Source organism: Fusarium oxysporum, chromosome 8 (genome assembly GCF_000149955.1).
Source record: "Fusarium oxysporum f. sp. lycopersici 4287 chromosome 8, whole genome shotgun sequence".
In the NCBI taxonomy this organism is placed as follows: domain Eukaryota; kingdom Fungi; phylum Ascomycota; class Sordariomycetes; order Hypocreales; family Nectriaceae; genus Fusarium; species Fusarium oxysporum.
Genome location: NC_030993.1, coordinates 1,921,831 through 1,948,602, shown reverse-complemented (window position 1 = coordinate 1,948,602; position 26,772 = coordinate 1,921,831). Strand labels below are relative to the sequence as shown.

The 26,772-nt window shown below is 49.0% G+C and overlaps 9 protein-coding genes and 1 non-coding gene across 12 annotated transcripts; 5 read left to right on the top strand and 5 right to left on the bottom strand.

The window, feature by feature from the left end:
• Position 1: 1 nt before the first annotated feature.
• On the top strand, positions 2–2,141 carry FOXG_03266 (uncharacterized protein). Its single transcript, XM_018380909.1, has one exon. It carries the CDS (start codon positions 236–238, stop codon positions 1,379–1,381), a length of 1,146 nt encoding a protein of 381 aa, XP_018237294.1. The 5' UTR covers positions 2–235; the 3' UTR covers positions 1,382–2,141.
• On the bottom strand, positions 1,785–6,961 carry FOXG_03265 (uncharacterized protein). Its single transcript, XM_018380908.1, has one exon. It carries the CDS (start codon positions 6,491–6,493, stop codon positions 3,155–3,157), a length of 3,339 nt encoding a protein of 1,112 aa, XP_018237293.1. The 5' UTR covers positions 6,494–6,961; the 3' UTR covers positions 1,785–3,154.
• A 63-nt stretch (positions 6,962–7,024) lies between these two features.
• FOXG_18521 (uncharacterized protein) lies at positions 7,025–10,014 on the bottom strand. 3 transcript variants are annotated; one of them, XM_018398635.1, is made up of 3 exons: positions 8,587–10,014; positions 7,514–8,466; positions 7,025–7,467 (listed from the first exon to the last, which is right to left on the bottom strand). In XM_018398635.1, exon 3 carries the CDS (start codon positions 7,425–7,427, stop codon positions 7,128–7,130), a length of 300 nt encoding a protein of 99 aa, XP_018237291.1. In that variant the 5' UTR covers positions 7,428–7,467; positions 7,514–8,466; positions 8,587–10,014; the 3' UTR covers positions 7,025–7,127. The 3 variants fall into 3 exon arrangements, with proteins under 3 accessions (XP_018237291.1, XP_018237290.1, XP_018237289.1); XM_018398634.1 differs by having other exon boundaries at positions 7,514–10,014; XM_018398633.1 differs by having other exon boundaries at positions 7,025–8,466.
• Positions 7,958–9,453, top strand: FOXG_18522 (uncharacterized protein). Its single transcript, XM_018398636.1, has one exon. The coding sequence runs from the start codon at positions 8,225–8,227 to the stop codon at positions 8,549–8,551; it is 327 nt and encodes a 108-aa protein (XP_018237292.1). The 5' UTR covers positions 7,958–8,224; the 3' UTR covers positions 8,552–9,453.
• On the top strand, positions 9,659–12,635 carry FOXG_03264 (uncharacterized protein). Its single transcript, XM_018380907.1, has 4 exons — positions 9,659–9,891; positions 9,944–11,196; positions 11,269–12,040; positions 12,091–12,635. The coding sequence occupies exons 2-4, from the start codon at positions 10,908–10,910 to the stop codon at positions 12,467–12,469; spliced, it is 1,440 nt and encodes a 479-aa protein (XP_018237288.1). The 5' UTR covers positions 9,659–9,891; positions 9,944–10,907; the 3' UTR covers positions 12,470–12,635.
• A 930-nt stretch (positions 12,636–13,565) lies between these two features.
• On the bottom strand, positions 13,566–14,823 carry FOXG_03263 (uncharacterized protein). Its single transcript, XM_018380906.1, has 2 exons — positions 14,453–14,823; positions 13,566–14,390 (listed from the first exon to the last, which is right to left on the bottom strand). Exons 1-2 carry the CDS (start codon positions 14,704–14,706, stop codon positions 13,892–13,894), a joined length of 753 nt encoding a protein of 250 aa, XP_018237287.1. The 5' UTR covers positions 14,707–14,823; the 3' UTR covers positions 13,566–13,891.
• A 1,119-nt stretch (positions 14,824–15,942) lies between these two features.
• Positions 15,943–17,914, bottom strand: FOXG_03262 (uncharacterized protein). The gene is made up of 2 exons (XM_018380905.1): positions 17,196–17,914; positions 15,943–17,144 (listed from the first exon to the last, which is right to left on the bottom strand). Exons 1-2 carry the CDS (start codon positions 17,502–17,504, stop codon positions 16,122–16,124), a joined length of 1,332 nt encoding a protein of 443 aa, XP_018237286.1. The 5' UTR covers positions 17,505–17,914; the 3' UTR covers positions 15,943–16,121.
• A 2,146-nt stretch (positions 17,915–20,060) lies between these two features.
• FOXG_03261 (sulfite reductase (NADPH) flavoprotein alpha-component) lies at positions 20,061–25,182 on the top strand. The gene has a single exon (XM_018380904.1). It carries the CDS (start codon positions 20,416–20,418, stop codon positions 23,611–23,613), a length of 3,198 nt encoding a protein of 1,065 aa, XP_018237285.1. The 5' UTR covers positions 20,061–20,415; the 3' UTR covers positions 23,614–25,182.
• FOXG_18520 lies at positions 24,878–24,961 on the bottom strand. The gene has a single exon. It is a non-coding gene; the product is annotated as a tRNA-Thr (tRNA).
• Positions 25,183–25,864: 682 nt separating the features above from the next.
• FOXG_18519 (uncharacterized protein) lies at positions 25,865–26,200 on the top strand. The gene has a single exon (XM_018398632.1). It carries the CDS (start codon positions 26,061–26,063, stop codon positions 26,154–26,156), a length of 96 nt encoding a protein of 31 aa, XP_018237284.1. The 5' UTR covers positions 25,865–26,060; the 3' UTR covers positions 26,157–26,200.
• The last annotated feature ends 572 nt before the right edge of the window (positions 26,201–26,772 follow it).

The following is a 26,772-nucleotide window of genomic DNA, read 5'->3' as shown; positions in this document are numbered from 1 at the left end:
TCATTCAATCAAAATATTAATCATCTGCCTTTCGCTTTTGCTTCTGCTTTGCTTTTGCAATAGGTCAAGGTTCACGGCCTATCGATTCTTTCTAGGTCTATCAACCTCACCCCACCTTCTTCACTTACACACGGTCCGCCCTCCCGTGTAGTATATCCCTATCATCCTCTCCCACCCACTTATACGACCTCTTCCTCCTCTCCCTCAAACCCACTCACACATACACATACACACAATGGCTTCTGCAACATCACTACGATACCTCACCATGGAGGAACTCAACAAGACCGCCTTGGACCAATTCGTCTACCAGCCTGTGGGTCGCGATATGATCGCATACCTCGCCCAAGCCGCCCACAACGTCATCGCCTGCGACTCGACTCTCATGCCTCCCGCTCCCGCCGAGCATCGCCAGAACCTCCCAACTCCTCCCAGGAGTCCCGAGCCCCGAACCGTTCGATCCGAAGACGGAGCTCTCCCCACCCTTGAGGAGTTCATCACACAGCTCGTCGTCTCTTCCAATGTCCAGGTCCCTACTCTCATGTCAACACTGGTCTACCTCGGTCGCCTAAAGTCGAAGCTCCAGCCCATGGCTCGTGGTCTGCGATGTACCGCCCACCGCATCTTCCTCGCTGCTTTGATTCTTTCAGCCAAGTACCTCAACGATAGCTCACCCAAGAACAAGCACTGGGCCAACTACAGCCACATCACCACTGAGTACTACAGCTTTGGTTTCAGCCGCACTGAGGTCAACCTCATGGAGAAGCAGCTTCTCTTCCTTCTTGAGTGGGATCTTCGAATTACCGAGGAGGACCTTTACCGTGATCTCGACGATTTCCTCGAGCCACTCCGTCACAAGATTGCCGAGCGACATGCCAGGAAGATCCGACACCGCGAGGAGAAGCGACGACAGAAGGAGCTCTATGCCGCCTCCGCCCGATATCCCAGCCCTGCCTCCTCTCGCGGTCACTCCCGCTCTCGAGGATCAACACCCGAGCACGCACGAAACCTTTCTGGAAACTTCACACCTCCTGGTCTCAGCTACAGCAGCTCTTCTAGCTCCTACGCCTCATCTGTTTCCTCTGGCCGCGCTTACTCACAAGCCACTACTCCTCTCGAGCCCTCCGAGCCTGAGCCTTACTACTATGAGTCTCAACAGGGCAGTCTCTACGACTCACCCGTCCAGATCGTTCCCGATGTTGACTACCCCAAGGCTCATATGCCTGCTGGCCGCATGCTTCCTTATGAGATCACTGCCGATGAGTACCAACAGTACCAGCAACTCCATGAGACCTCATCCAAGAAGCAGCAGCAACAGCAGCAGCGCTCAAGGCGCGGCATGTGGGGTCGTCTTCTCGGTGGTAGCGTCGCTGTGCGATAAATAGCTACCCACGACCGGGCACGCGCTTGATACCTAATGCATAGTCTTGGCGTTACACGGACCGCTGTTTGGCATTACTATATCGATCTTTGCATCCGTTACTTTTCGCATCGAAAAAGAAAGCTCGGCATGGCGTTGGTTGTTGATTTTTACTTCTCCATCTGCTTTCTTAGAGAAACAGATACATCATGAGTTGGTCGACAAGCCACTCAGCATTATTCCCTTTGTTCTATTACAACTACTTTTGTTTTTTCTACTCTACAGTCTTTCCACTGGAAGACCGGCGTTTATTGGGGCTTGCATGAAAGACAGAAGCCTCCCCGGGGATAAGGGGGCGTGTGCATCATTACTATTGGATCACTGTCATGGGACTAGGTTGGATGGTTTCGGGATTACGCAGTATCAATGTTGTTTGACGGCCTCTACAAAGTATTACGCCCCACGATTGGTATCGGGGATATGATGGGGAATAGGATTAGGATCAGGATAAGGAGTAGGCATCATACACTGCCACATTTTGAAAGGATTTGGATCATGGAGTTATTTAATGGGGTATACATCTTTGGGGGCCCAGCAACAACAACAACATCTAAGAACAATACAGATACCAAATTACAACTTAGTATTATTAAACCTTCCAATACAAATCGGGCGACATGCCGCGATCTCTCCAATTCAGTGTTGAATTATCAATAATGCCTTTTCTGTGCCATCCATCCTTGCGAGGTTCACTGCAAGCCATTCTCTTACAGTGAATGTGTAAGCCAGTGTTGGTAGTGCCTTAAAATAAGCCTTCCTTACGCCTGATGATGCGCCTTTACAGGGTCCTCCCCTACAGTTTGGGGCCAGTTACCAAATTTGGTAGGCTTACTTGGTACTTTGACCAATCACGTAATCGTTTCTACCGCAAACAGTCAAATCCTTCGAATCCGGATTTTGACGAGTCCGACGGAGGATCAAGATGTAAGCAGACAAATAGATTCCATTTGCGTGCACTGCCGAATGCAATTGCTACAGTAGTTAGAGAATGAAATTACATTGCATTTTTCTTGAATGACTCAAGAGAAAATACTTGATTGCGCACTCAGAGCCAGGGGTTGTCTACATATGGAGACGGTTGCGTATGCGGGTGGCGGACAAATACGAATAGAGCTTGTTTTATGGAGTTTGCTTTACTTGATACGAGGTTGATGAGTGCATGAACCTTGTCATGTTTCATTCGCAATGAAACGTGTTTTGAACTCTCCTCTCCTCTCCTCTCCACGTCTACTCAACCATCAACGTGTTATATTTTTAGGTTGCTCAATTAATTGTTTGTACATAATATATTGTGTACTCGTGAAGTCGGCAATGCTCCATGATGCAACAGCGCACGCTCAATTGAGTGAGGACAGATTTGATCGATCGTGGCTGTGAAGTCATCACGGATCCCTCGGGCGAGCAACGACTCACACCAACGAAAATGAAAATGGTGTGAATGACATATTCTTTGTAACCTCCGCCGGGACCGAAGGAGAATCACATTGGGTAAATGTTTCGAGACAGGGCGATTGCGAGAATTCGTCTATTGGTTCACCACGTGAGATCGACAACATGGCATATGCATGGCACGAGGTGCGTGAGAGCGGAAGAGTAAGCTGTGCATATCTAAGAGAACCCTGAATTTGAGAATCTGGAGGCTGAGCTCGTACTATCTAAACGATGGCATAATATGCAGCTACACCACTACTGCCAACACTACCACTGCCAATACCACTACCGCCATTCCTAATACTACTCCTCCATGTCAACCTTGTGAGAGCGAAATCCGACTCCAGGAACCCGAGTCCGAAGGCTCAGGCTGCTCAACACTACACTGATGCTTGATAAAGCCATCGCGAGAGCCGCCCACACGGGATCCAGCCTTACGCGTTCTCCACTTGAAGTCTCAATCGGATACAAGCACCCAGCCGCAACGGGCACGGCAAGCATGTTGTACACAAGTGCCCACGCAAAGTTGACACGAATCCGTCGAAAGACGGCGCGGCTGAGATCCAAGAGCGTGACTACAGCCGTAAGCTGCGACGTTGCGAGCACGAATGCCGCACTGCTAATGGCTACGTCGCTTCCCGTTCCTATGGCGATGCCCACATCGGCCGTCGTGAGCGCGGGGGAGTCGTTGATCCCGTCTCCGACCATGGCGATAGTAGCGCGTTTGGTTATTGAGCCGCGTGCGTGGACAGAGGCTTGGAGAGATGAGATCTTAGCTGCCTTGTCCGATGGGAGAACCTCAGCCAGGACATTAGACGAGGGTATGCCAACGCGCTGCGCCACCGCGCGGGCTGTGGTGACGTTGTCACCAGACAACATCCATACCTGAATACCACGAGAAGTTAACGCTCGGATGACAGGAATGGTCTCACGACGGATCGGATCCGAGATGGACAACGCTGCGGCAAGTGTCCAGGTATCGGCAGATGATGCCTTCGTGGCGATTATAGCAACTGACTTGGCTTCGGATTTCCAGGTATCGAGAAGCGAAGAGATGTGAGGCGACAAATTTACTGAAAATTCTCGCATGAGCAATTCGTTGCCGATAATCATGTCCATCTCTTGATTGTCAACGCCCTTGAATGAGGCTTTCATGCCCCTTCCAGCCAACTCCTCGAGATTCTGAACATTGCTAGCCGGAGCATCACCACAGAAGGAGACAATCGCTTTGGCTATAGGATGACTGCTGCTCTCTTCGATAGCCTTGAGTGCTGATAGAAAAACACTACGTTCCTCTTCAGTTGACGAAGTGTCTGGGAAGAGTACAGAATCGGTGATTTTCGGCTGTCCTCCCTCGGTGAGTGTACCCGTCTTGTCAAAGACGACGCAATCAATCTTGCTCGCCTTCTCAAACGCTTCACCACCACCTTTGGCAAGAATACCGTGCTTAGCCGCAATACCTCCGCCTACAAAGATGGCTGTGGGTGCTGCAAGTGCGAGGCCACACGGGCAAGCAACAACAAAAACGGCAATGGCAAATTGGAGGGCAAACACTACCCAGCCGCCAGAAGAGGACTCCTCGTGATCTGGGACAGCGCCAGAAAAGCCAAGCACCATCCAGATAATCCAGGTGAGGACTGCTATGAGAGTGATAACAGGAACGAAATAGGTGGTCAGAAGGTCGGCGATCTGTTCAATTGGCGCTCGTTTTGTCTGACCTTCCCGCACAACTTGAACGATCTGGTCTAGCATTGACTGCCCAGAGGCGCCCGTGACACGCATGGTAACGGCTGCTGCCTTGTTGATTGTCCCAGCAAAGATTTGATCTCCTTCCGTCTTCTTGATGAGTCGAGATTCTCCAGTGAGACTCGATTCGTCAAAGTTAGTCTCTCCACTGACGAGAATGCCATCGGCAGCAGGGGATGCACCATGAGGCACACGAATGATGTCTCCAGAGTCAATTTGATCAACAGGCACAGTGCTAGTGATCTGGCCCCCAGCCTTGTCCTTTTCAAGGAGGAGGGCTGTAGTTGGACGAAGCTTGCCTAGCATTTCGACTGCATCGCCAGTCTTGGATTTACTGTACGCCTCGATGAGCCTTCCCAAGAGAAGGAACAGCGTCAAGAAGACGACAGAGTCAAAATACATTTCGGCTCCAGACTCATGATGCTCTCTCCGAGATGCCCCTGCGGCAATCATCTGTGCGACTGAGGAGAAATAGGCTATGCTTGTTCCCAGTGAAACAAGCATATTCATGCTACCGAATCTGTAAAAGCGTTGCATTAGGGGCATGCGACTTCCCCTTCGCCACATTGTTCGGACTTCTTTGACTGCTCGTACGTGAAACACATCAGCGGCCAAGAAGTAGACTGGCGTAGCAAGGGCGAAAAGACAAATATCGAGGCGGCTGAGTCCGGAGACCCAAGGTTTCATGAGGTACATCTTTCCGTGATTGGAATCTGGTAGTAGGCTCATGTAAACTATGCCTAGGACAAAGGTAGGGACAGCGAAAACAATTGTAAGAATTACACGATACAACAGAGCTTGTTGATGCTTGGCTCTGATGATTCGAGATCGCTCCTCGAGTGTGGGAGGATGGTAGATTGAGGCTTTGAGAGACTCGTCGGCTGCTTCAATGGCTTGCAAAATCTGCCTGATGGTAAATCTTGGAGCATCAGGTGTATAACGGAGTCTTAGGATAGGGTTCTGAACAGTAGGCTCCTGGAAGATCTGGAGTCGACCTGGAGCAAGACCCTTGAGAGTTGTGGCGATTCGCTCTGGACATCGCTGGCAAAATATGCCATCAACGCTCACTTCAACCTCACGCTCCTCAGCCGAAACCCTTTTCTCTTGTAGATTGACAACCTCGTCGATTGTAGCATCGTATCCGAGATCCTCAATGGCATCAACAATATCTTGTGCTCGATCACCATCTGTGTATTCGATTGTTGCGCTGTTGGAAACGAGGTTCACAGCGACTTTTGTGACCCAGGGATACTTCTCCATCTCCTGCGTGATGGTATTGACACAAACAGCACATGTCATGCCGCCAACAGAGAGTGTAACTCGCCATGATGGAGTGGGGGATGCTTCTGTAACCACTTTTTGGAGGGGATACGGCAGAGAAGAACGTCTGGTAGGGGTATCGGATACGATAGAAGAAACCCGAACCAGTCCACTCTTATCATCAGATGGTGACTTTCCGGGAATTTTCTCGGATTTACATGCTTCGCAATTTTCGAGGTGGGCAGCACGAGCGGCCTCTATCGCCAAAGGTGATACTTGTGGGCGCCAAAAGTGAAAGAAAGAATCCAACCAGCCATCGGAACGCTCGGCGACACGGCTACTCTCCCCGTCAACCTGTGAAGTGCGATAGAGATCATTCGCAGTTCTGGCGGTTGTGTTGAGGCCGCAAACTTCGAAACCAGCGTCTTGAAGTACCCTATGCATGCTGGCAACCGAAGCCGAGGAGTTCTCTTTGTGCTCGACTGTAACAACGGACGTAACGAGATTTGGGGAAACCCAGAGTACATTGTCGCCAAAGGCATCGTGTAAGAGGGAGCGAATCAAAGTGACACAGGTCGGGCAGTGCAGGTTCCCGAGGAGATAGGAGGTCGTGACAACAGTTTCTGTGGACGCCATTTTTGGAGTGTTTCACAGTCGAGCGTTGTGTGTTGTGATGAAATATAGGATGACAAGTGCTTGGTGAAGATGTTTTTGTATTCACCTTGAGTGATTGAGCAGGGCACGAGCGTTTGCCAGCTGATTTTTTTTTTTTAATAAAAAAAAAAAAAAAGAAAAAAAGAATAAACAATGATCTTAAGTTTTGTTAATGTAGAGTTGATAATTTCTAGCTGTCTCGAGTCGCTTCCACGGCCAGTATTAAATAGCATTGCATCGTGGCCAAAAACCGCACAAATGTCGCAAATGATGACTCTATCGTCATGATGCTTTGTCACTAGTGCAATTCAATATTAGCGACAACTTTCTTGTTGTACCTTGTGTTTGGTCATATAAACGCCATGTTGACTGCTGTGAGAGCAAATGAATGATGCTAGAGAAGAAAAGCCCTTGTCTGTGTGAATTTGTGTTTCGTTCCTTTATTCAGAACCTGCCCAATATTGACCGACTGCCTGCACCTTCTCCTCGGTCAGCGCAAGGTGAACAGCGGCTTGTTCAAGATACGGCAGAGCAACGGGAGCTAATCCTAAAACAGTCAAGCGCACAATGCGCCGTTTGTGCCGTCAAGCCGTGCTTTAGTATTGTGCGTTGCCCCTCAAAACCTTGAAAACAATGGGAACAATTCCAGCTCAAATTGATTACCTGTAATAATAATAGTAGTCAAAGTACGACAGATAACTGACCCTACTACGTAATTGTCTGGGTAACCCTTCACCGTCAATAACACACCATATGCATACCTTTCATCATATTCGCAGCTGTGCATCGCCGAGATAGAGTCTATGCCAAGAATATGCCCGTAACCCGAAGCTTCTTTCATCTTCTTCCCCCAAAGAACGTGATCCAAAGGTGTATTCCACACCTTGAGAAACGGGACCATGCCTGCCTTAATCATGTCACTTGAACATGACTGGCAAACCCTCGATAGAGACTTGCTGCGGCCCATCAGGAAAACGAACAAAACAGCAGAAGCAAAACTACCTGAATTTAGCCAAGACATTTTCGCAAATCTCTTAGTCAAATAATGGTGACGAGGATGGTCCGACTAGAACTGCCAGGTTGAACAGAGCGCACACATGGGCCTCAGTCAAGTCCAGGAGACAGTTGGCTTCTTCTCCTATGTACCTGGCCAAAGCTCATGTCAGCTCGCGTGATCTAGGTATGGATTCACCGAAGCGAATTCGACAGGAATCAGTAGTTATTGAGTTCCGGTTAAAAGTCGGGAGCAACAGAGCCAGGGCGTCAAAAGTCCTATTCATTGGGCAAATCATCACGGGGAAGCAGTATCAGGACTGCCGCACTGCCCATGTCCTCCTTCCTTCGAGCCACCATGGTTGATTCTCGGGGGGGCATGGTCTGCCGTTAGTCATGCACCAACAAACGTGGGCTTGTCGTAAACCTGAACCTTTATAAACGACAACCAACGTTCGTCTTACACGACAAGACTTTTTTCATAAGCTTTCTCCTCCACATGTCCGAGCTTGTCTCAACTCCAGGAAATTGCGGAGAAGTTGCTGATTGTTAGTATTCCATTACGTACAGTTCCAACTTGCCATCTCAGAAGGAACAAGAAACCTCCCTACGTTGCGGGGGGGTCCAATCAGCAGCATATTATCTTCTTGGCCTTCGTCTGGGGGAAGGGCAAAAGACAAAGGCCAGAGACGGCTATAAGCGGACTGGCGTTGCAATTGCATGCCTGCGATTATGACCCCAATACCAAGCTTTCCAACTCCCCAACCATTCTCCTCCAAGCCTTTCCATCTATCTCCCAAGACTTTTCCAAGACTCTCCCAAGACTTTCCCACATGCCCTTTGTGGAATGATCAGTTCCCAATCTCACTACTCGCCAAGCACACTGACGCCCGCAGACGAGATCCCGACATTCAAGGTTGTTCTGTTTGCTACCGCATCAGATGCTTTCATGCGGCCTTTCTCTATCGTCTGTCAGTACCCAGCGTAGATGTATTTCGCAAAGGGAAACAGGATGCACCGATACGCCATTTGATAGCTTTAGGTTGAATGAGGTTAACAACAAGCCAAGCCATCCTACTCACCTATTTTATTCAGTGGGCTCAAGTGGATATTCAAACGTAATAAGTCGATGCTCTGCGGGGTGAAGGCATATTCGCTTCAATCGCCTGGGATACGCTATTCTCCAAGGTGAAAAGGCCCATGTCGAACGTTGGCCGTAGCATCGGCCGGACATTGAGCTATAGAGGGATAGGCTCAAACACCCATGGCCATTCGCAAATATCCCTCGTTGTGAGGAATAGGACTGAGTTGGAGCAAGACGAAACGAGGTATCGGAATCTTGAGGTTGGCGCGCACCGCTCGAAGGGGGATTGCCCATTGTCGTATACTGTCCGAAATACAGGCGACACCCAAAATGTCGACATAAGGCGTGGTCGACTCTTCTGAGTAAGTTTCCAGAACCTTTTCTTTTTGGGGTAGCAGGCGTTTGCACGGAAGCTAGTTAGGTACTCCAAATAGGCTACTTAGCGTGTAGGATACAGGTTGCCTGTTTCTGCCTCCCGCCGCCTCTGCGATGATTGATTCGCTCGGAACCTGAGTCCGGTTATGCTTAATCGCCTCATGCGGCAATTGTAAGGATGTCATGCCCGGTTATCTCCTGACGCTGCCTTCCAAAAAGTCCCCATACAATCGCGATATTACCTTATGGCGTACGTCTTGGGACTAGATAGAGGAGTTGGGAGTCTTGCTTTTGCATGAGATCGTTCCGAGGCAATGGGTGGCATGGATCCTCGATGGAACGTAGCAATTGTCGGCGTGATGATCCAAGACACGGTCAGCCAAGAGAACGGGGCAAAAGATATAACCACAGGAAAGCCATGCACTATTGCACTGTGATGCTGAGAGATATTCGATAGCTGGTGAGGATGTCTGGCCAAAAATTAGCCGCCAGGTGAATCAGACACTTCCTGAGCCATCTCCCAATTGACTCCATAATAAGAGCGCGGTTGGAGCAAAAGACACGGAGAGCAACCCCCAAATTTGGTTGCAAGGAAACGATGCCAGGGTTCAGCTCAGAGTTCCACCCCCGGGAGAAATAAGAACAGGCACACCGAGACCCTTGCTTCAACTACTGAGGTGGAGACGTAAATACCCATTCTCGGGCTTGTTGGAGACCGCTGATTCAGAATTGGTGAGCTGGTGCCTCGGGAGCGAGAGTACCGTAGACCTGTATTGATGAAGCCGTTGCTCAAATCATTGAACCTACCGGCCCCAAATACCTTCTCATTCCTTCCGTGCCTCCCCGGAGCTCCTATCGTGGTGTGCTCTTGTCCGAGGAGTGCATGATGGTGAGACAAATTATTTACCGCCTAAGGTACGAGAATTAAGTTAAGCCACCAGGTAATGCCGTTAGTCATCCTGCGCTTATAGTATCGCTAGTCGAGTAGCCTAAGCACGCCACATCGCTCATCCGCTTCTGGAGGTTTGTTGATTAACGTGATGCTGCTTCACGAAGAAAGCTATCATGGCTGAATGATTGCTATCTCCAGCAACAACCACTCGAGCCGGATCCCTGACACCTTATCTCTCGTTGGGATACGCGGGGACTTGAGCAAGTCTCGGCACTGCGATATCATTCTTGGTATTTCGTAAAACATGCAACATCTTAGAATGTACTGCGTGCTTGGCTAGATAACACCAACACTCATGCCCCGTCTATGCAATCCCCATCTCTGTGGCATGGGGCTCATCCCAGTAATGCATGGTACTCTGTCGTGTGTGGCGGCTTGGCTTGGGGAGAATGTACAACATGTTATGGGTTGGAATAGTGCCTCGACTTCTTGGCTCTCTTGGCTCTTCTTTCGAACGTCTCGTCCGCTTGCACTTTCTCTTGGCATCGTCGCCTCCTCGGGCAAATCCCAACTCTCAATCAACCAGTACTCCTTGGTCTTCTCCACAATGTCTGCCAACAAGTGACTCTGAGTCGGCTTACCCGAGCCACCAGGTTATCAAGACCAAGGAGTTGATGCTTGTTGTCTTGGCGATGGAGAAAGAATTTCGTAATGCTCACCTTCTCTTCTTAGCCAGGCCAAGCTTGAGTGTTTCTTTCGATGTGTCGCATCTTTGCTGGTTTCGGCACGCGATTCTCTGGGCACTTCATCCATGCCCTGGTGTCACTCTCTTGACAGAATTTCTTGATGCTCCATAACATCTGCTCCCATGTAGCCAGCTTGGCTTGGCGATAGGGAGTGCCATGAGGTATAAAAGCTGAGGTGTGCTCTTGACGTTTGACTAGGAATTGCAGTGCCAGTCCTCGTCTCCATTCCGTCTCTTGCCAAAGCTACTTCACGGTCCTCTCTTGTCTTTAGTCCTTGAAACTCAAGCCAAGCTTGCTGTTCCTGCAATGGCCACCAAGGATGAGTTCAAGGATGTCCCCGAGGCACACCCGGTACAGGTGCCTACCAACTCCAGCAGCGAAATTCCTCACGACCATGCCGAGGAGGAGGTTGTGAAGAAGCCGTGGTGGCATGGTTTCAAAGAACCCGGCTCAGCTCTTCAAATCATCGTAGCCGCCCTGCTCGCTATCGCCATCGGTGTGGCCGTCGCTACTCAGGTCGACGATATTCCGGAGGCTGCTCCAATCCTTGTCGGTGTTATTGGCAACATGTGGTTAAGAGCCCTTAAAGCAGTCGGTAAGTTCCCCCTGTTGACATGAAGCCAGAAACAGCTTCTTCGACCAAGAGTTGGCCGCTGACCAGTTGCAGTCCTCCCCTTGATCGTCTGCTCTATGTTGCTCGCTGTGACCAGACTCCGAGAGATGAGCCAAGGAGGTTCTCTTCTCGCTAAATGGACTGTCGGATACTACGTCATCACCACTCTCGTATCCATCACACTGTCTTGTATCATGATGGGCCTCGTCTGGACCAAACAGTACTCAGTGGTCAGCACTAGCCCGCTTGATAAAAAAGAACAGGATAAACTAGAAGAAAATGATCGCAGCATCCCCGTGGTCGTACAGGATATGTTCTTCTCTTTGATCCCCTCGAATGTGGTCAAGGCGTTGGCCGAAGACCAATTGCTTGCAGTCATCATCACTGCCATCATTGTCGGATACCTCATTGAATCCCCTCGCTCGCCCATCATTCGCGTCACCGAGGAGATTGAACGTATGATCACCAAGATCATCAAATTCCTTATCGCGGTGGCCCCTATCGGTGTCTTCTTCCTGATTTTGCCCAACCTAATGAAGCTTGACATTGGCGAGATCGGCAAGAATCTGGGTCTTCTCATCGGTGCCACTCTGTCCACCATGCTCATCCACATCCTGATCATCGTGCCCATCATATTCTTCGCCTTCACCAGGATGAATGCCTACTCGTACTGGATCAAAATCTCTCCTGCCTGGATCACTGCATGGGGAACTGCTTCGTCTGCTGCCACTTTGTCGGTCACTCTTCGATGCGCCAAGGACCGGGGTATTCCTTCCACCGTCTATAAATTCACTTGTCCTCTGGGCTGTCTGATTAACATGGACGGGTAAGTTGCTGCCTTATAATTCTGATAGCGCAAGACTAATCTAGTAACAGCACCGCCATCTATCTTCCTGCCGCCGTTGTCTTCATGGCTGCGACGCAAGGCACGACCCTGGGCCCTACCGACTATGTCATTGTTGCACTGCTGTCAACGTTGGCCTCTATCGGTGTATCTCCCATTCCCTCGGCCTCGCTTGTTCTTTCAATCATGATTGCTCGCTCCGTCAATGTCGACCTCACCAACATGTATGCTGTCATCGTGGCTATTGATTGGTTCCTCGACCGCTTCCGTACCGCTGTCAACGTTTCCGGTGATTTGTTCGCATCTATGATCATCTACAAGATGACCAAGATCGAGGATCCGCCTGAGGTTGTCGAGCAAAACGCCCGAGAGGCTGATCAAAGCGAGAAGGATGCTTCCAATAAGGTTTAGGAATGAGCCATGGATGAAGTTTTTATAGCCGGCGTTGTAGCGTTGAAATTTTGAAGCTCGTTCGTTGAACAACGTAAGGTAGTTGAGATAAAGAATTGATCAAGGCCTTTGAATTCAGTGACTCGTTGGACGCTGATGTGTGAGTAATAAATGTGATGACTCAGGCCAAGAACGTCTTGACAGGGAAAGTGCCGATGAGCAAAAAGCTTAGCCTTTGTAAGCAGGTCAACAGAGACCTTTTGTTCTTGGCTTCCAGGGCACAGGTAACTCCTTTGGCCTTGCCTAGGTAACTGTATTCCTTGCACTTAGAGTGACAACAGTACAAACTGAGGGCGTCAAAGCATAGCATGCCTTGAATCCAGACTAGATATCGTGGAATCTCATCCAGAAACCCCTAATGCACCCGCTATCGCCCTGAGATTAGCACAAGAAGTTTTATCATTATCGCCGATTTCTTGGATCACTTTCGGGTGGCAGAGAGGCTATGCAGCAACAACCACCATCACAAGTAAAGTTGCTTGATACAACGACCAGGTCCTTGAGTTTCATTGAGCATATCTGGTTGTCATGGCACGTATCATTAAAATACTGTCGTGGGGAAGGAAGATGCTTGGCATAGAAACTGCATATAAAGAAACGTACGTGCTTCAGAACTTTGGAACTCAGTATAGAGTCTCGTGGAGAAATGACAACAACTAGAGGCACACGTGTACGCCCTCAGGTAATACCTTGGTAGCGATGCACCGTGGGAGAGGGTCAAGGACATGAAACAGAAATGGAAGGAACAGAGGCAGAAAGAACGAAATTACAAAACCAAGCCCTGGCTAAATACACTCAATAAATAGGTACACGAGAGATATACAGTCGAGGCAGAGGCTTGATGAGCCTAGTCTTATCAAGGTAGGTAGGTAATAAAGCTGGCCTCCCCGTTTCCCGCTCCCGTTGCTTCTAGACCCTCTAGACTCCCGACGAACGCGAGCCGCGGTAATCTAAAGATAAGTAAAGGGCGAGTATGTCAGCCCTTAATGCTGTATATAGTATGGAAATATGACAAGGCGTTTCGCGAAATCAGTTCAAAAGGGGATTCTTAATATTGCTGAGAAACAAACAACTGAAGTGGATTTTGAAATGCTGGTATGGACTTCTCCTCTCAAAGTATACCCTTTGTGTTTTTATTTGGGACCACAGGAGCTTTTGTCAACAGCCGAAATCAAGATATAACTACTAGGTAGTATTGCTTGGAACATACCTTAGCGTAGCTTCACAAAATAAGGTAAGATCAAGAACAACTGCACTATACAACACTACTCAGCGATAACCGATACAAAGCTTCATCTACGGATCGTTTCCATCATAGCGCCGTTACAGGCCCATTCTTAAAAATTCCACTGCCGAACAGCTCCCCATCTTTGCAAAGATCTGTCATTGCTCATATAACCTTTGGAACGCTACATTTTCCAGTATCCTCGAACCATTGATACTGGAGATGTCGTTTCCACCAGCATCCAACTGCTTGTCATACTTGCCCATCGCCATATTCATGAGAAAAGGGCCAAGTTTCTCCGTTGGGCTATGCAACGACTGAAGTAAGTTTCTCATGAGGGGACCCATGAACAAATACATAGCGTTGTAGAGCATACCAGGGTTGGGAATGTATGGTTTGATGGCCTCATGATTTGTGGCATCTACACCAGCAGGACGTACAGAATCGACGTGGAATTTCGTCGGCGCATGTAGCTCAGAAAGCGCCCTCTCAGTCTCGCCTTTCACACGGCCGAAGATGGGTGTCAACGAAGTCGGCTGAAGGGTAGCTCCATGGCCAGAAACGTATATGAAGCGGAAAGGCTCGTTGGAAGGTGATATTTTGGAAAAGGCTTTGGCGGCAGCAACAGGGAAATCTTTGGTGATGGTGACATATTCACTTTGACACACCTTGTCAGCTTATCCAAACTTGGTGCCATTGGCGATAAAATGCAGACTTACTCTTTTGTTACTTTGAGCTGGCTGATACCCAATGCCCAAACTACACCATTTGCGCCTTGCAGTTGATCGAGAACTTCTGAATTGTATTTCGTAAAGTCACTGTGAGTGATGACATTGACTCTGGGATCACCTGCTGCCATTGGCACTGGCCTGCGGCTCAGTATTGAAATCTTGGTGATGTCTTTCGATTTGAGCATAGCGTCAAGCACGCCAGAGCCAACGAGGCCAGTGGCTCCAGTAAGGATGAGATGCATGATATGCGAGAGTGGTTGATTATTTCAGGCTGTAAGTGGAAAGTTGAAGAAACTAAGAAATCATACTACGGCTGTTCCTTTGGCGAGTCCTAGCAGGTCTATGAAATAAGTTTACTCAAATGGCGAGTTGAAGGGTTTTGTAATACTTGGTGTGGGAACTCATGATATAACTCCATGGCGGGCCACGGATTTAGGATCTAGTGTTAAATCCGTGTTTCGCCAACCTCATCAACCTTTCTACTATAGCATATATCAAAAATCAATTCACAGATTCACAGATTGCCGAGAAAATATAGGTGCAATCCCGTCTTAGCACATATTGGTGCTACTAGAGCTGGAATTTTTATTGCGGCTTTCCTCCAAGAGAACATCTCTCGGAGGTATTCAAGACCCAGGCAGGGGTTCGATTGACCGTGTAGGTCCTGGGATTGCTCTAACGCGAACCAGTATAGTGCCCGTTCTGCCCACTTTTCGGTGTAAGCTGCTGGACAATTTCTAAAATTCTTCAGTTGCAGTCACGTCTCTACAGCGATTTCGACACTGCAATTTCCCTCTTCAAGATTAACCTATATCTCTGATCCCTTGCGAGAACCAGAAATGCTTGTCGTGGCAGTCTCTCATTATCCAAGATACTTAAAGAGAATCGGCCCACTATTCACTCTTTTAAAGCCAACTTTCTTCGTGCTTCTCTCAGACCTGGTGATCATAGACTTTCTTAGTGTGGCTGGTCGAATGCAGTAATTATTCCTACCTATATACCATAACTGGTAGTTAAGAATGTGATGAAACATGCGTCAGTTGGTTGCCTGACAAGTGTAACTCCAACGACAGATACAGGCCGTTACTATACTCCCAGGGGATACACAAACCCTAAAAATTGCATATACATAGGTAAATAACTGACAGGAAAGGGCACTCTTGATCAACACGCAGTCCATCACCATCCGTGTCCATCCATGCTCAACGGGGATACTAGGCGGACCATAGACAAATGGCAAGCCCTAACACCACTACTATTTTGAGCCTCGCTTTGTTTGGAGATTATAAGAGACATCTCTGAGCGCAGAATGAAAACTTGTGGGAGATTGCGAACGAAGAGCAACTGACTCAACCCGAGAATAAGAAAGTCCAAGACTGTATCGCCTCGGATTCTGGTCATCAACAGATTAAAACCTCAAATCTTTAATGACATGCCTCGCGCAGTGAAATATCACAAGGAAAAATGGTCATCAAGACTCCCAGGTCAAAAGAGATGGTATTGAGGTATATTGGTAAAGATCGAATCCAAGTCTATATAAAAACAAAACAATCGCTATCCCGTGTATTCTTATTCTCAATCCCAAACGCCTTGCTTGATCATCCCTCCTGTCCGCAGTCTCTTATTTTAGTCGAACTCGGGCTAAGCAAATCGAGAATCATCTGCTTTGAGCAAAGTTGTTGTTGTTGGCGATCCGGTTTGGTGAGCCTCGGCGGCTACCGACGATCTTATTGGTGGTGGCGTACTTCTTGATGTATTTGGTTGTGGAAGCAACGCCGGTAATGCCATACACGGACTGCGCGTACAGCACAAGACCAGAAACATGAGGAGTGGCCATTGAGGTGCCGCTCTCAATGTAGGTGCCGTTGTCGCTGAGCCACGAGGCAGAAACTACATTGACACCTGGGGCCATCATATCTACAGAGCTGCCGTAGTTGGACCAGCTGGGGATTCTCCAGTTCTTGTCAATGGCTCCAACAGTAATGGCCTGAGGAGCTGAAGCTGGAGATTTCGTCTTGGCATCTGTTCCTTGGTTTCCGGCGGCGACTACAAAAATGACTCCGGACTTGGCGGCATTCTTGATAATGTCGTTGAGCGCCCCAGATACACCATCGATACCAAGAGAGAGGTTGATCACTGAGAACTCTTGTCTGTTCTTCTTGATGATATCGTTGACGGCCCACTCAATACCGTTGAGAATGACGGAAAGATCTGCAGAGTCGCCCTGAAAGACTTTGACAGAAATGACCTTGGCCTTCTTAGCAACTCCGAATGTCTTTCCAGCAATGGTTCCAGCAACATGAGTGCCATGACCCAGTCGGTCAACATAATCTTTTCGGAAGGCTGTCCAGCCATTCTTGGCCCGGCCTTGGAACTCCTTATGGGTGGTACGGACACCGCTATCAACAAGGTAGGCAAACGAGTCAGAACCGCTTTGCTTGTGGTAGAGATAGTTCTGGAAGCCCTTGTTGCGGTGTGAGATGGTTCCGAGGCCCCATGTGCTTGTCTTTTGGTTGATTTCGCTTCTCTTCTCAAGCTGATCATCCTCATCCTCATCTTCAGTGTCCTCGCCTTCTTGACTTGTCGTTTCTGCTGGTGGTGCTGGTTCCACGGGTTGTTCTTGACGCTTGAAAGCGTTCCATGTTAACTTGACTCTACGATCAGGCTCAACACGGACGACCTATTTCAATCGTTAGACATCAAGCACGTTGCTGAGGTTTAGATATCTTACCTCGGGGCTCTTCTTAATCTGCTTTACCGTCTCGTCGTCGAATGTACCAGAGTATCCGTGAAAACCAGCCTCGGTCTCAAATGTCTTCTCGACGCCATTGTCGCCATCACGCTTCTCGAGACTTCGCTTGTGAACGCCGTCAACCCATTTTATATGAGCCTTAACTGCAGTGGCCTTGATCTCAGACTTGAGGGTAATGATGTAGCTGCCAGGGATTGTGCTGTCGACGCCAGAAGGAGTTGTAGGTGCTGTTAGACAACAGCCAAGGAGGGTGGTAGCAATAGCTGCGAAACTCTTAAGTTGAACCATGGTTCAAAGGACGGTGTGAAGATTAATGGAAGGAGAGACAAGAGGTGGGAAGAGAGCGTATTTTGATAATGAATGAGAGTGCTGGTTCTGAAAGAAGGTCAAGTTCACTCCGGAAGTTCTTGTTTCAGGCTTAAGTACGAATCAGAGATTACACTAGAAGCCGCTTCTCGCGTAAACCATGACTCTATGCCATCATTCCAGGTTTCTGGGGCGAAACGGACGAGACCCTGAAGAGGCATCATTGCCATGACCAGCTACACGATTAAGCAAGCGCCTCATCGTAGCCAAATACCGGATATACCGCCACCCAGACCCAATTTGACGCAGGAACAATGAATTCAGAAGCCAGAGAATGGAGGCGTCGCGTGGCCATAGCTCTAGCCAGACATTAACGGGCGGATGGTTGCCCGGATAGGCAAGAAAGCGATGGAAAACCACGCGATGGCTTCGCAGTGGCCACCTAGTTAAGCTCAGATAGGGCTAGCTGACTCATGCTTCGATAGACGGATCTGGAAATGCGATGACGATCCATCTCATGAGTCGTGCCTTGACCTATGTGAAGCAATTGTGGTAGAGGCCAATGATGTCTGAGGATATAACCCGGAAATGGCCTAACTTCCCAGTAGTCTGGTCCAGACATATAAGCCGCATTCCTCTACACAGACCACGACGCATACAGGACCTTGAGCATTGGATTAAAATTCTCCGGGTACTCCACAATTCGAAGCCGGATTGTCTTGTCTGACACGGTTCGACGCTACCGATAATCATCGTAGGTTTAAATAGGAGTGTTTTAGCACCTAAACTGGTATTCCAGCTATCGGCAAATTCCATCTGCCAAGCGACGTATTTGAGTAAGTACTAAAGCTAGCGTGTGTAGCTCTCTAGTAAGATCATAGTCCGCCTCTTGCGTAATGCAAATAGCTATTGGACGCCAAGATTGGGTTTATGGCAGACATTTACCTTCATCGTAGGAGGCATCAATGATCAGGCCCTTAGCACCAGTCTTTAGTATTTGTTATATCGCCGACTCGATTCCTACTCTTGTAGAGGTTCAAGATCTCAACGGTCTTGAACAAACCCAGACATTCTTTTCTCTTCCCTGACAGACGTCATGAACGGTTTTCATTTCAAGATCATTGCCCGGTAATTCAAAGGCCTCAATCATGCCGGATGGCATCACACGCTCACCACAGGTACATGAGAGTATGCGTATGTCCCACCAAGGTACCAAGAATACACGGTTTGTAAGTGACAAAATATGAAACCGGCCATCATAATAAACAACAGCAGCTGTAGAAAGTGTGCCAAGTCATACGATGGAATTCAGTGGCAAATGCCCTCTGATCTAGATCACGACTCGGAATTTTGCCAAGCGTGTTGCAACATGAATACTTCATAGTTATTCATTGGCCTTTACTAACGTTCGGGCGTCAGTTCACGATGTGGCACAACTCGTAGACATATATGACTTGGCAAATTCCTCTTAGCTGAATTACAGGCATATTTCAAAAGACACAATGATAGACGCGATAACTCTGTCCTATATCGCGGCTAAGAATGTTCCGCTCAGCCAGTGACGAGTGGAATGTACGACAATCGCTGAGTCGTATATTGTTAATAATGGTGTTTGATATTTATAGAAGAATATTGGTAGATTCGTGGATCCCACACTATCCATATGCTATGAAACATGTGCTTGATAGGAGAAATAATCTATAGCTTTAATTTACCGTCTTACTTTTGCCCTTTCTCGCTGTTTGAAAAGGCATGTCACTGTCACGATGACAAGACACTCTGGTTATCTTCGAATTTATAACTGGACAGCAATTGAATGGCTATATCTCCCAGAAAGGCCGAAGTCTCGGAAATGACGCACAATTCAGTCTTTTGTTTATGTTAGTATCTGAATAAAGATCGCTGATCTAATATCTATATTAATCATGTAAGGACCAGCACTTGGACCGCTATCATCGATGTGAAACACATGTTTGTGGCAAATCATTTTATCACCACCGAACTATATCAAACTGATATGAAGCCCCACAGTCATCATATGCTATTAGCTTATTGAAAATAATGAAGATTTCGAGTGATGGATGAGAGATGTCTGTTGGAGGAGTTTAGAAACGGCCCTCTAGAAACATGTTGTCAAGCTGACTCATCAAGTTGACTAATATCACTCTCTGCCACACTCTCTCATTGCCTAAAATATGGCGTAGTATAAGCAATACTAAACACTGTTAATTGATTGGATCTTGAGACTCAGTAAAGTCTCGGTGTTGCCTCCGAAGCTTAGCTAAGGTTGATGGTCAAGCAAAGAACGGCAACCGATTGCGAGATCGCCGAGTGCCGGTCGGACCATCGGGGGCGCTAGAAAAAAAAAGTTGTCCCCAGCAGGAGGGATCGGAATTTCGGGGTCTCCATTGGGAACCAGTCTTTCATGTGGGGTAGTAAATAAATTAAAGACCACTCAGAAGCCGAGATTCTCATATAAGCTGGCGCAGCTGTTTTTGTCATCCCACTTTCCCATCTTGCGACATTAAACTCCTTTCCGAAGTCGGCCTAGTTCAATTGCGTGATTCTGTCGAAGCATCAACAATTCTCAAGACCGAGCAAGATCCGTCCAATTCAAGGGCAGAGACAGGGGAAAATAGAGTAAATCGGCGCCATGGCTTTCCTTACGGTTACTCCGTTGAGTCGCCTCTTGGGGGGTTCTTTTGCTTCTCTTTTGACTCCGCCCTTTCTCCTCCTTACTCTTCTTCAGTCCTCATCACCCTGAAAGTATCTTATCTCGCTTCAGAACCAGCGACTTGAGTTTCAGTTGGTAGACCATCTCCTTTGACTTGAAAGTCAACAGTCAACCGCGGGGTTTTGTTCTTTCTCTTCATTGACTCCAAAGACCCTCAAGATGCCTCACCAAGAGTCGGTCCCTGTGGCCAAGACCAACTCGGCAGACTTCAACAAATTGTCGTCCAGCCTCCCTTTCGGCCAGCAGGTTCCTCTATCATCAATCTCTGGCCCGACTTATGTGACCGCCCAACTCCTCGTTCAGCAGATCGCCTATAAGCTGTCCGATAAGATCTTCTCTTACTCTCCCGAGACCTTCGACCTCGATATCGCACTTAAGGAGTGGGCTTCCAAGAGCGAGAAGAACATCCACGGATACTCCACCGAGGTTCTGCCTCTCCAGACTCGAATTGGCGCTGGTGCTCTCGCTCTTGGCTACATCTTCTCTCCCGACTTCGATGTCTCCAAGCGTCACATTCCCCAGTCCCTGGTTGCGCCCTCAGGCAGCCTCCAGCAACTGCGCGGAACCCTCGACCAGCTTTCTCTCCTCTACGGCGTTTCCAGCCCCTTCGTCGCCCACGTCGCCGCTCTTGACTATTCTGATAGCAAGGGTCTGATCTCCAACTACGACTCTGCTCTGCGCCTTGCCGAAGACCTTGGTCTTGGACTTGTTGCTAGTACCTCCACCTATGAAGCTCAGCACATGTCTATCTTCGCCACTCTCTTGGCTACCCTTCTTCCTACTCTTCACATCTACGATGGTGTCCGCGTCGCTCGCGAGACTCTCCGTGTCGTTGATGCTTTGAGCGAGAACGGTGTTGCCGATCTTTACAGCAAGCTCTCTGCCGAGGCTGGCAAGCTCAACACTCGTCTTGACACCGCCGGTAAGGTTGTTGAGCTTCTCAAGCTTTTCAACGATGAGCTCGGTACCGTCTATGAGCCCTTTGAGTACCACGGCCATGAGTCCCCTGACGTTGTCCTCGTTGCTTTCGGCAGCGTCGAGTCACAGGTGGCCAAGGAGGTTCTGGCCAAGCTCTCTGCTGATGGCGCCAAGGTTGGTGTCATCAACGTGCGAATCTACCGCCCCTTCATTGAGGAGGCTTTCATCAAGGCCATCCCTGCTTCTGCTCGTACAATCGCCGTCCTTGGTCAAGTCAAAGACGAACTCGCTGTTGAGGATGAGGCTACCCAGTCTGCTCTCTACAGTGATGTCCTAACTGCTGTCACTTTCTCTGGTAAATTTGACACAGAGCCTGCGGTTCTCGACATTAAGTACACCCCTGCTCAGACTTTCACTCCTCAGGGTCTGGTCAACACTCTCCACAAGATCTTTGGCAACGAGGGCGAGGCCAAGAAATTGCCTTCTCTCGTCCAGGCTCAGCAGTTCACCTTCTGGGACCTCGATAACTCTTCTGCTCTCAACTCTCCCAGTGTTATTGGCAACCTGCTCTCCAAAGAATCCACCTCTAACGTTTATGTTAACGAGATCTTCGACAACCTCACCCAAGGCGGTCTCGTTCGAAGTGACCTCCGAGCCTCCAAGAAGGCCCTCGAGGCTCCTTACGACATTGACGATGCCAATACTATTGTCGTCGGTGACGAGAAGATTCTTCAGGAGGTTGATGTCCTCAGGGGTCTCGTCGAGGGTGGCAATGTCATTGTGAAGCTCTCCAACTTCAAGGATGACGAGGTCGAGAAGCGTCTCCCTCTCGCGTTCCGAAAGGGACTCCGGGAGAAGGCGGCTGAGCTCTTCATCCTCGACTCTTCCTATTCGCCTGCTTTCGAGAAGAACCCTCTCTTCTCCAAACTGCTACTCGAGCTGTCCTTCCTGAAGGTTGCTCTTCCTGACTATACCCCCGAGGATATCGCCAAGCACATCCTCGCTGAGGGTCACCCTCCTACTCTGGAGGAGTCCATGGATGCTGTCGGCCTTTGCCTCCGTCATTTCGAGGTTCCCTCCGCCTGGGCTGAGGTTGATGCCGACTTTGTTGACCCCAATCTTCCTGCTACCATCCAGAGCAACAGCTTCGTCGTCCACGACAAGGAGGAAGCTGAGGAGACTTTCGAGCTCCGTGACTGGCAGGCTGCTGCCAAGTCCCTTGCTTTCAAGGAGGCTTACGGCACCAAGAACGTTCTGCGACCCGAGTTGTCTGTCAAGACCTCCACCATCACTGTCAAGGAGAATCGCCGACTTACTCCTCAAGACTACGACCGCAACATCTTCCACATCGAATTTGATCTTGGTGACTCCGGTCTGACCTACAAGATCGGTGAGGCTCTGGGCATTCACGCCGAGAACGACGAGGAAGAGGTCAACCAGTTCATCGAGTTTTACGGCCTCAACCCTGCCGAGCTCGTCCAGGTTCCTGCCCGTGAGGATCCTGCTCTCCTCGAGACCCGTACTGTCTTCCAGGCCCTTGTCCAGAATGTCGATATTCTTGGCAAGCCTCCCAAGCGCTTCTATGAGGCCCTTGCTGAGTTTGCTACCGATGAGACTGAGAAGCAGAAGCTTGAGGCTCTCGCCAGCCCCGCTGGTGCTGAGGATCTGAAGCGCCGCACTGAGGTCGATACCGCTACCTATGTTGACATTCTCGAGGAGTTCAAGTCAGCTCGCCCAAGCTTCCACGACCTCGTCAAGATTGTCAGCCCTGCCAAGCGCCGAGAGTACTCTATCGCCTCTGCTCAGGCTGTTACTCCCAACTCAGTTTCTCTCATGATTGTCGTCGTTGACTGGGTTGATCCTCGTGGCCGTACCCGTTACGGACATGCTACCCGCTACCTCAGCCGTCTCCCAGTTGGTGCCAAGGTCACTGCTTCAGTCAAGCCTTCCGTCATGAAGCTTCCTACCAAGGACACTGCGCCTCTCATCATGGCTGGCCTCGGAACGGGTCTTGCTCCTTTCCGTGCCTTTGTTCAGTACCGCGCTATGCAGAAGGCTCAGGGTAAGGAGATCGGCTCCATCCTCCTGTACCTTGGATCTCGCCACCAGCGTGAGGAGTACCTCTATGGTGAGGAATGGGAGGCCTATCTGGCCGCTGGTGTTGTCACTCTTATCGGTTCTGCCTTCTCTCGTGACCAGCCTCAGAAGATTTACATTCAGGACCGCATGCGTCAGACCCTCAAGGAGATTGCAAAGGCCTACATCCAGGACGAGGGTAGCTTCTACCTCTGCGGTCCTACGTGGCCTGTACCTGATGTGACCAAGGTGCTCGAGGAGGCTATCGCTCACGAGGCCAAGGCTGCTGGCAAGAAGATTGATCCTCGCAAGGAGATTGAGAAGCTCAAGGAGGAGGGACGATACGTCCTTGAAGTTTACTAGCCGATATGCGTCTTTCATGACTTGTGCTCAAAATGGTGCTTGGGATAGTATAGAAAGCATTGAAGCGTTTGAATTTCACTATATGATTCTATCTTTACATTACGTCTCCTGCATTGTGACGCTTGTTATCAAGCCAGATACAGGACATTGTCAACCCACAGATCCGAGGCTTCTGGGTTACTTTCATACCAACATTGGCAAGCCCTCGTCAGGGTTGATGAATGTCTTCCAGGTGCGTCCCTCAGCAGGACCTCGCTCTCGGTTCCTCGACCCCATCTCGCAGCCCAAGGGGCACGTCTAGGACTATCTGTCATCCTCATCTTGTGCCCTCACAGGAAATAACCTATCCATTGGTGGCTTACGCGCGCGACTACCGGCAAATCTAAGAGATTTCTGAAATTGTTACCCGCCTTAACAATAATCCCAAGTTGTTGCCCAACCTCGAGATTATCTCGTGTGGCATAAGTGTTCTAGACCACGAGTGAAAAGCAAATATCACCGGTGGTGAAACCTACTAGCGACCAAACGAGACAGGATACCCGCCGCGGTGAGAACGATTATGGAAATCCGAAGACCTTCTTTTCTTTTTATCTCTGGAACCGAAAAGCCCTGCAGATCCTTTTGGGCATCAACCCCAGCTATTGGTGCTCAGCCCAACCGGTGAATGCTCAATGCCCAATATTTGCTCACTCGAAGGGAGGGGATGCGCCGCGGAGATGGTATCGAGATTGCTTGCATGGATGTGTCGCTGAAAAGAGTATTCCGCGATCTGGAGGCTGACGGATGATCCTGTGGGGGTTTTGAGTTTTGAGCGGCCGGTGAAGGTCTAAGCGAACCGATGATAGCCATATGGCATGCTTCGAATTGCCGATATGGTTTCTACAGTGTTCGGAAATGGCGGTTATACATTTCTCAGAGTTTCAATGTCGTGCGTGGTTTCTGCCAACAGCTGGAGATGTAATGGATCATTCAGCAGACGAGATAATGCACGTGGTAAACACTCGTGCATCAGCATCAGATTAAGTATGTGATTTATCAACTGGATCTCTTGGTGTCGTAAAATAGCCTATCGCTTGAGGGTCACCGATGTCTCAACTCCATGTCGTGCAGCCGAGCTCCCTCAGAAGACCGCAAGGCTCAAGTCCCACCTCAAGATTTGGTTACCACACCCCTTGGATATGGTCTAGTTTCGTGGCACGTACAAATTCCTCAGTCTGCTTGAATTGCTCAAAAATGAGCATCGAGGCCAAAAAGAAATGTTGATTGCCCCGTACTGGAATCGAACCAGTGATCTTATCATTTCGTGTTGATTTACTAGTGATACGCTTTACCACTGAGCCAACGGGGCTTGCTTATCGTTAAAATCTTCGGGATCTGGATGCTCTATACGCATTAGCTGAACAGGAAACAAGGGATTGATCTAACCAGGCAGCCAGGCTCCTCCTAATCCTTTTAGCAAAACAATTAACCATTACAAAAGAATTCTCTGTCTCTATATTCAATCTAATAGTAAAACGAAGTTTGATTTACTGTCCCTTAGTAAACTATTTTATCTCATTAGCTTACCCTATTCCTATAAATGCAAGTAATAGAAACCCACTAGACAACTCTCTCCTGTAAAAATTCTTTCTTGGCACGCACTGTTAGTGCGGTGCTAGGAGCGGGATTTTCTGCAGGCCACGCGACCACACAAAAACTGCGGGGACGCTATCGGCTCCCTAACAGCAGTTTTCAGAGAAGGAATTTTGGAGAGTTCGCCTTCTCTGACAACACCTTTGTCGGATCTAATGGCGGCACCTCAGAACCAGAACGCCTTAGATATCGGAGGACGATGCCCCGGGCATTCGTAGCGACATCCTCCCGATCAACGACGCCGATTGCGATGGGTTTTTCTCCTTTGAAGGCAAGCCGCACCGTCGGCCTCTGATCCCTTCCCGAGGTTTTTCCCTGCCGCCGCGACAGTCGACTACGAGCTACAACTTGGTTACTGGAGATTGTGGACTGCGTCAGCAGATGTAGTGATGCGCGAGAGAATTCTGGTCGGTGGAAAAAGTTCGACAATAGATTGCCCCCGAACCCGCTGACGGGTGACGGGCTTGAGAAATACAGCACCTTTTGTGCCATTGGTATGCTGGATGGTGAAGGAAGCGGGGTTTCCCTGTACCTAGCTAGCTCAGCACGTCTTTTGCTCCAGTAGGAGATCTGGCTTCGTTACAGCCACCCAGACGAAAAATATACAAACAAACAAACAAACAAACAAACAAACAAACAAAAGAAACCCACTAGACCCTCTTTCCAACCAGTACCAAACTCCACGAGAATGGTCACAGTCTTACACGACCCAGATGAAATCTTGGAATTCCAAGATCCAAAGAATTTGAATCTGATCCGATCCGATTAGATCTGTTTGTCATTCTCCGCCGATTTCGGCACCTCCTTGAACGTGCATGAACTCGCCGTTAGAATGCGGTGACGAACTGGAAAAAGCAAACATTCTTGGCCTCATAAGAGTCACTTTCAAGTTTGAGGGGTCGATGATATAAAAAGCAATGTTAATAAAAAGCAAAGCACTTAGGCACTGCCCCCCCTTTGAAGTGTCTGTTCAGGGAGTGATCGTCAGGTGAGGCCTACTGCGTGCGACAAGCTGAAAATAGAAGCCACAAAATGTCATGGCAAGGCAAAGCAAGGTCTCACAGAGCCATGAATGCACTGCACGTGTACTTCACTGGCAGAACTGACTTGTCGACTGGCTAGAATACTGTCTAGACTGTACCTGACGTACAATATCCTGTCAGTGAGAGATCGACGACATGGATGGTTTCTCTCCTGAATTGAAAGCGATAACTCATACGAGGCTGTCAAAGAGATCGACAGGACGGTTCGAGAATGCCGTTTTATGAGGCCGTGGCGATCACTTGGCCGTTGAGTCCAGAGTGTGTCGTGTTACAACTCTTCCTGTGAGTTATTGCTTTTGTTTGTTACGCATGCCGCGCACTTGTCTCGTCATAATCAGGCCGAGATGGCAAAGAATGTAGTTGTATGGCTATGGTTGACCCAATACGACTGAGGACACTGAGGTAAAGGGTAATCGACTCAGAAGTGAAGGTCACTGTCGCCCATATTGTCCGCTCGCAAGGAGTACAATCACAGCGACAACAC

Coding starts and splice junctions, on each gene's coding strand:
- FOXG_03266 (XM_018380909.1), top strand. CDS start 236: ATGGCTTCTGCAACATCACTACGATACCTCACCATGGAGGAACTCAAC.
- FOXG_18521 (XM_018398633.1), bottom strand. CDS start 7,532: ATGTCTTGGCTAAATTCAGGTAGTTTTGCTTCTGCTGTTTTGTTCGTT.
- FOXG_03262 (XM_018380905.1), bottom strand. CDS start 17,504: ATGGTTCAACTTAAGAGTTTCGCAGCTATTGCTACCACCCTCCTTGGC. Junction 17,145..17,195: donor AGATTAAGAAGAGCCCCGAG/GTAAGATATCTA, acceptor CGATTGAAATAG/GTCGTCCGTGTTGAGCCTGA.
- FOXG_03265 (XM_018380908.1), bottom strand. CDS start 6,493: ATGGCGTCCACAGAAACTGTTGTCACGACCTCCTATCTCCTCGGGAAC.
- FOXG_18522 (XM_018398636.1), top strand. CDS start 8,225: ATGCCTGCGATTATGACCCCAATACCAAGCTTTCCAACTCCCCAACCA.
- FOXG_03264 (XM_018380907.1), top strand. CDS start 10,908: ATGGCCACCAAGGATGAGTTCAAGGATGTCCCCGAGGCACACCCGGTA. Junction 11,197..11,268: donor AAGAGCCCTTAAAGCAGTCG/GTAAGTTCCCCC, acceptor GACCAGTTGCAG/TCCTCCCCTTGATCGTCTGC. Junction 12,041..12,090: donor TGTCTGATTAACATGGACGG/GTAAGTTGCTGC, acceptor ATCTAGTAACAG/CACCGCCATCTATCTTCCTG.
- FOXG_18519 (XM_018398632.1), top strand. CDS start 26,061: ATGAACTCGCCGTTAGAATGCGGTGACGAACTGGAAAAAGCAAACATT.
- FOXG_03263 (XM_018380906.1), bottom strand. CDS start 14,706: ATGCATCTCATCCTTACTGGAGCCACTGGCCTCGTTGGCTCTGGCGTG. Junction 14,391..14,452: donor CAGCTCAAAGTAACAAAAGA/GTAAGTCTGCAT, acceptor GGTGTGTCAAAG/TGAATATGTCACCATCACCA.
- FOXG_03261 (XM_018380904.1), top strand. CDS start 20,416: ATGCCTCACCAAGAGTCGGTCCCTGTGGCCAAGACCAACTCGGCAGAC.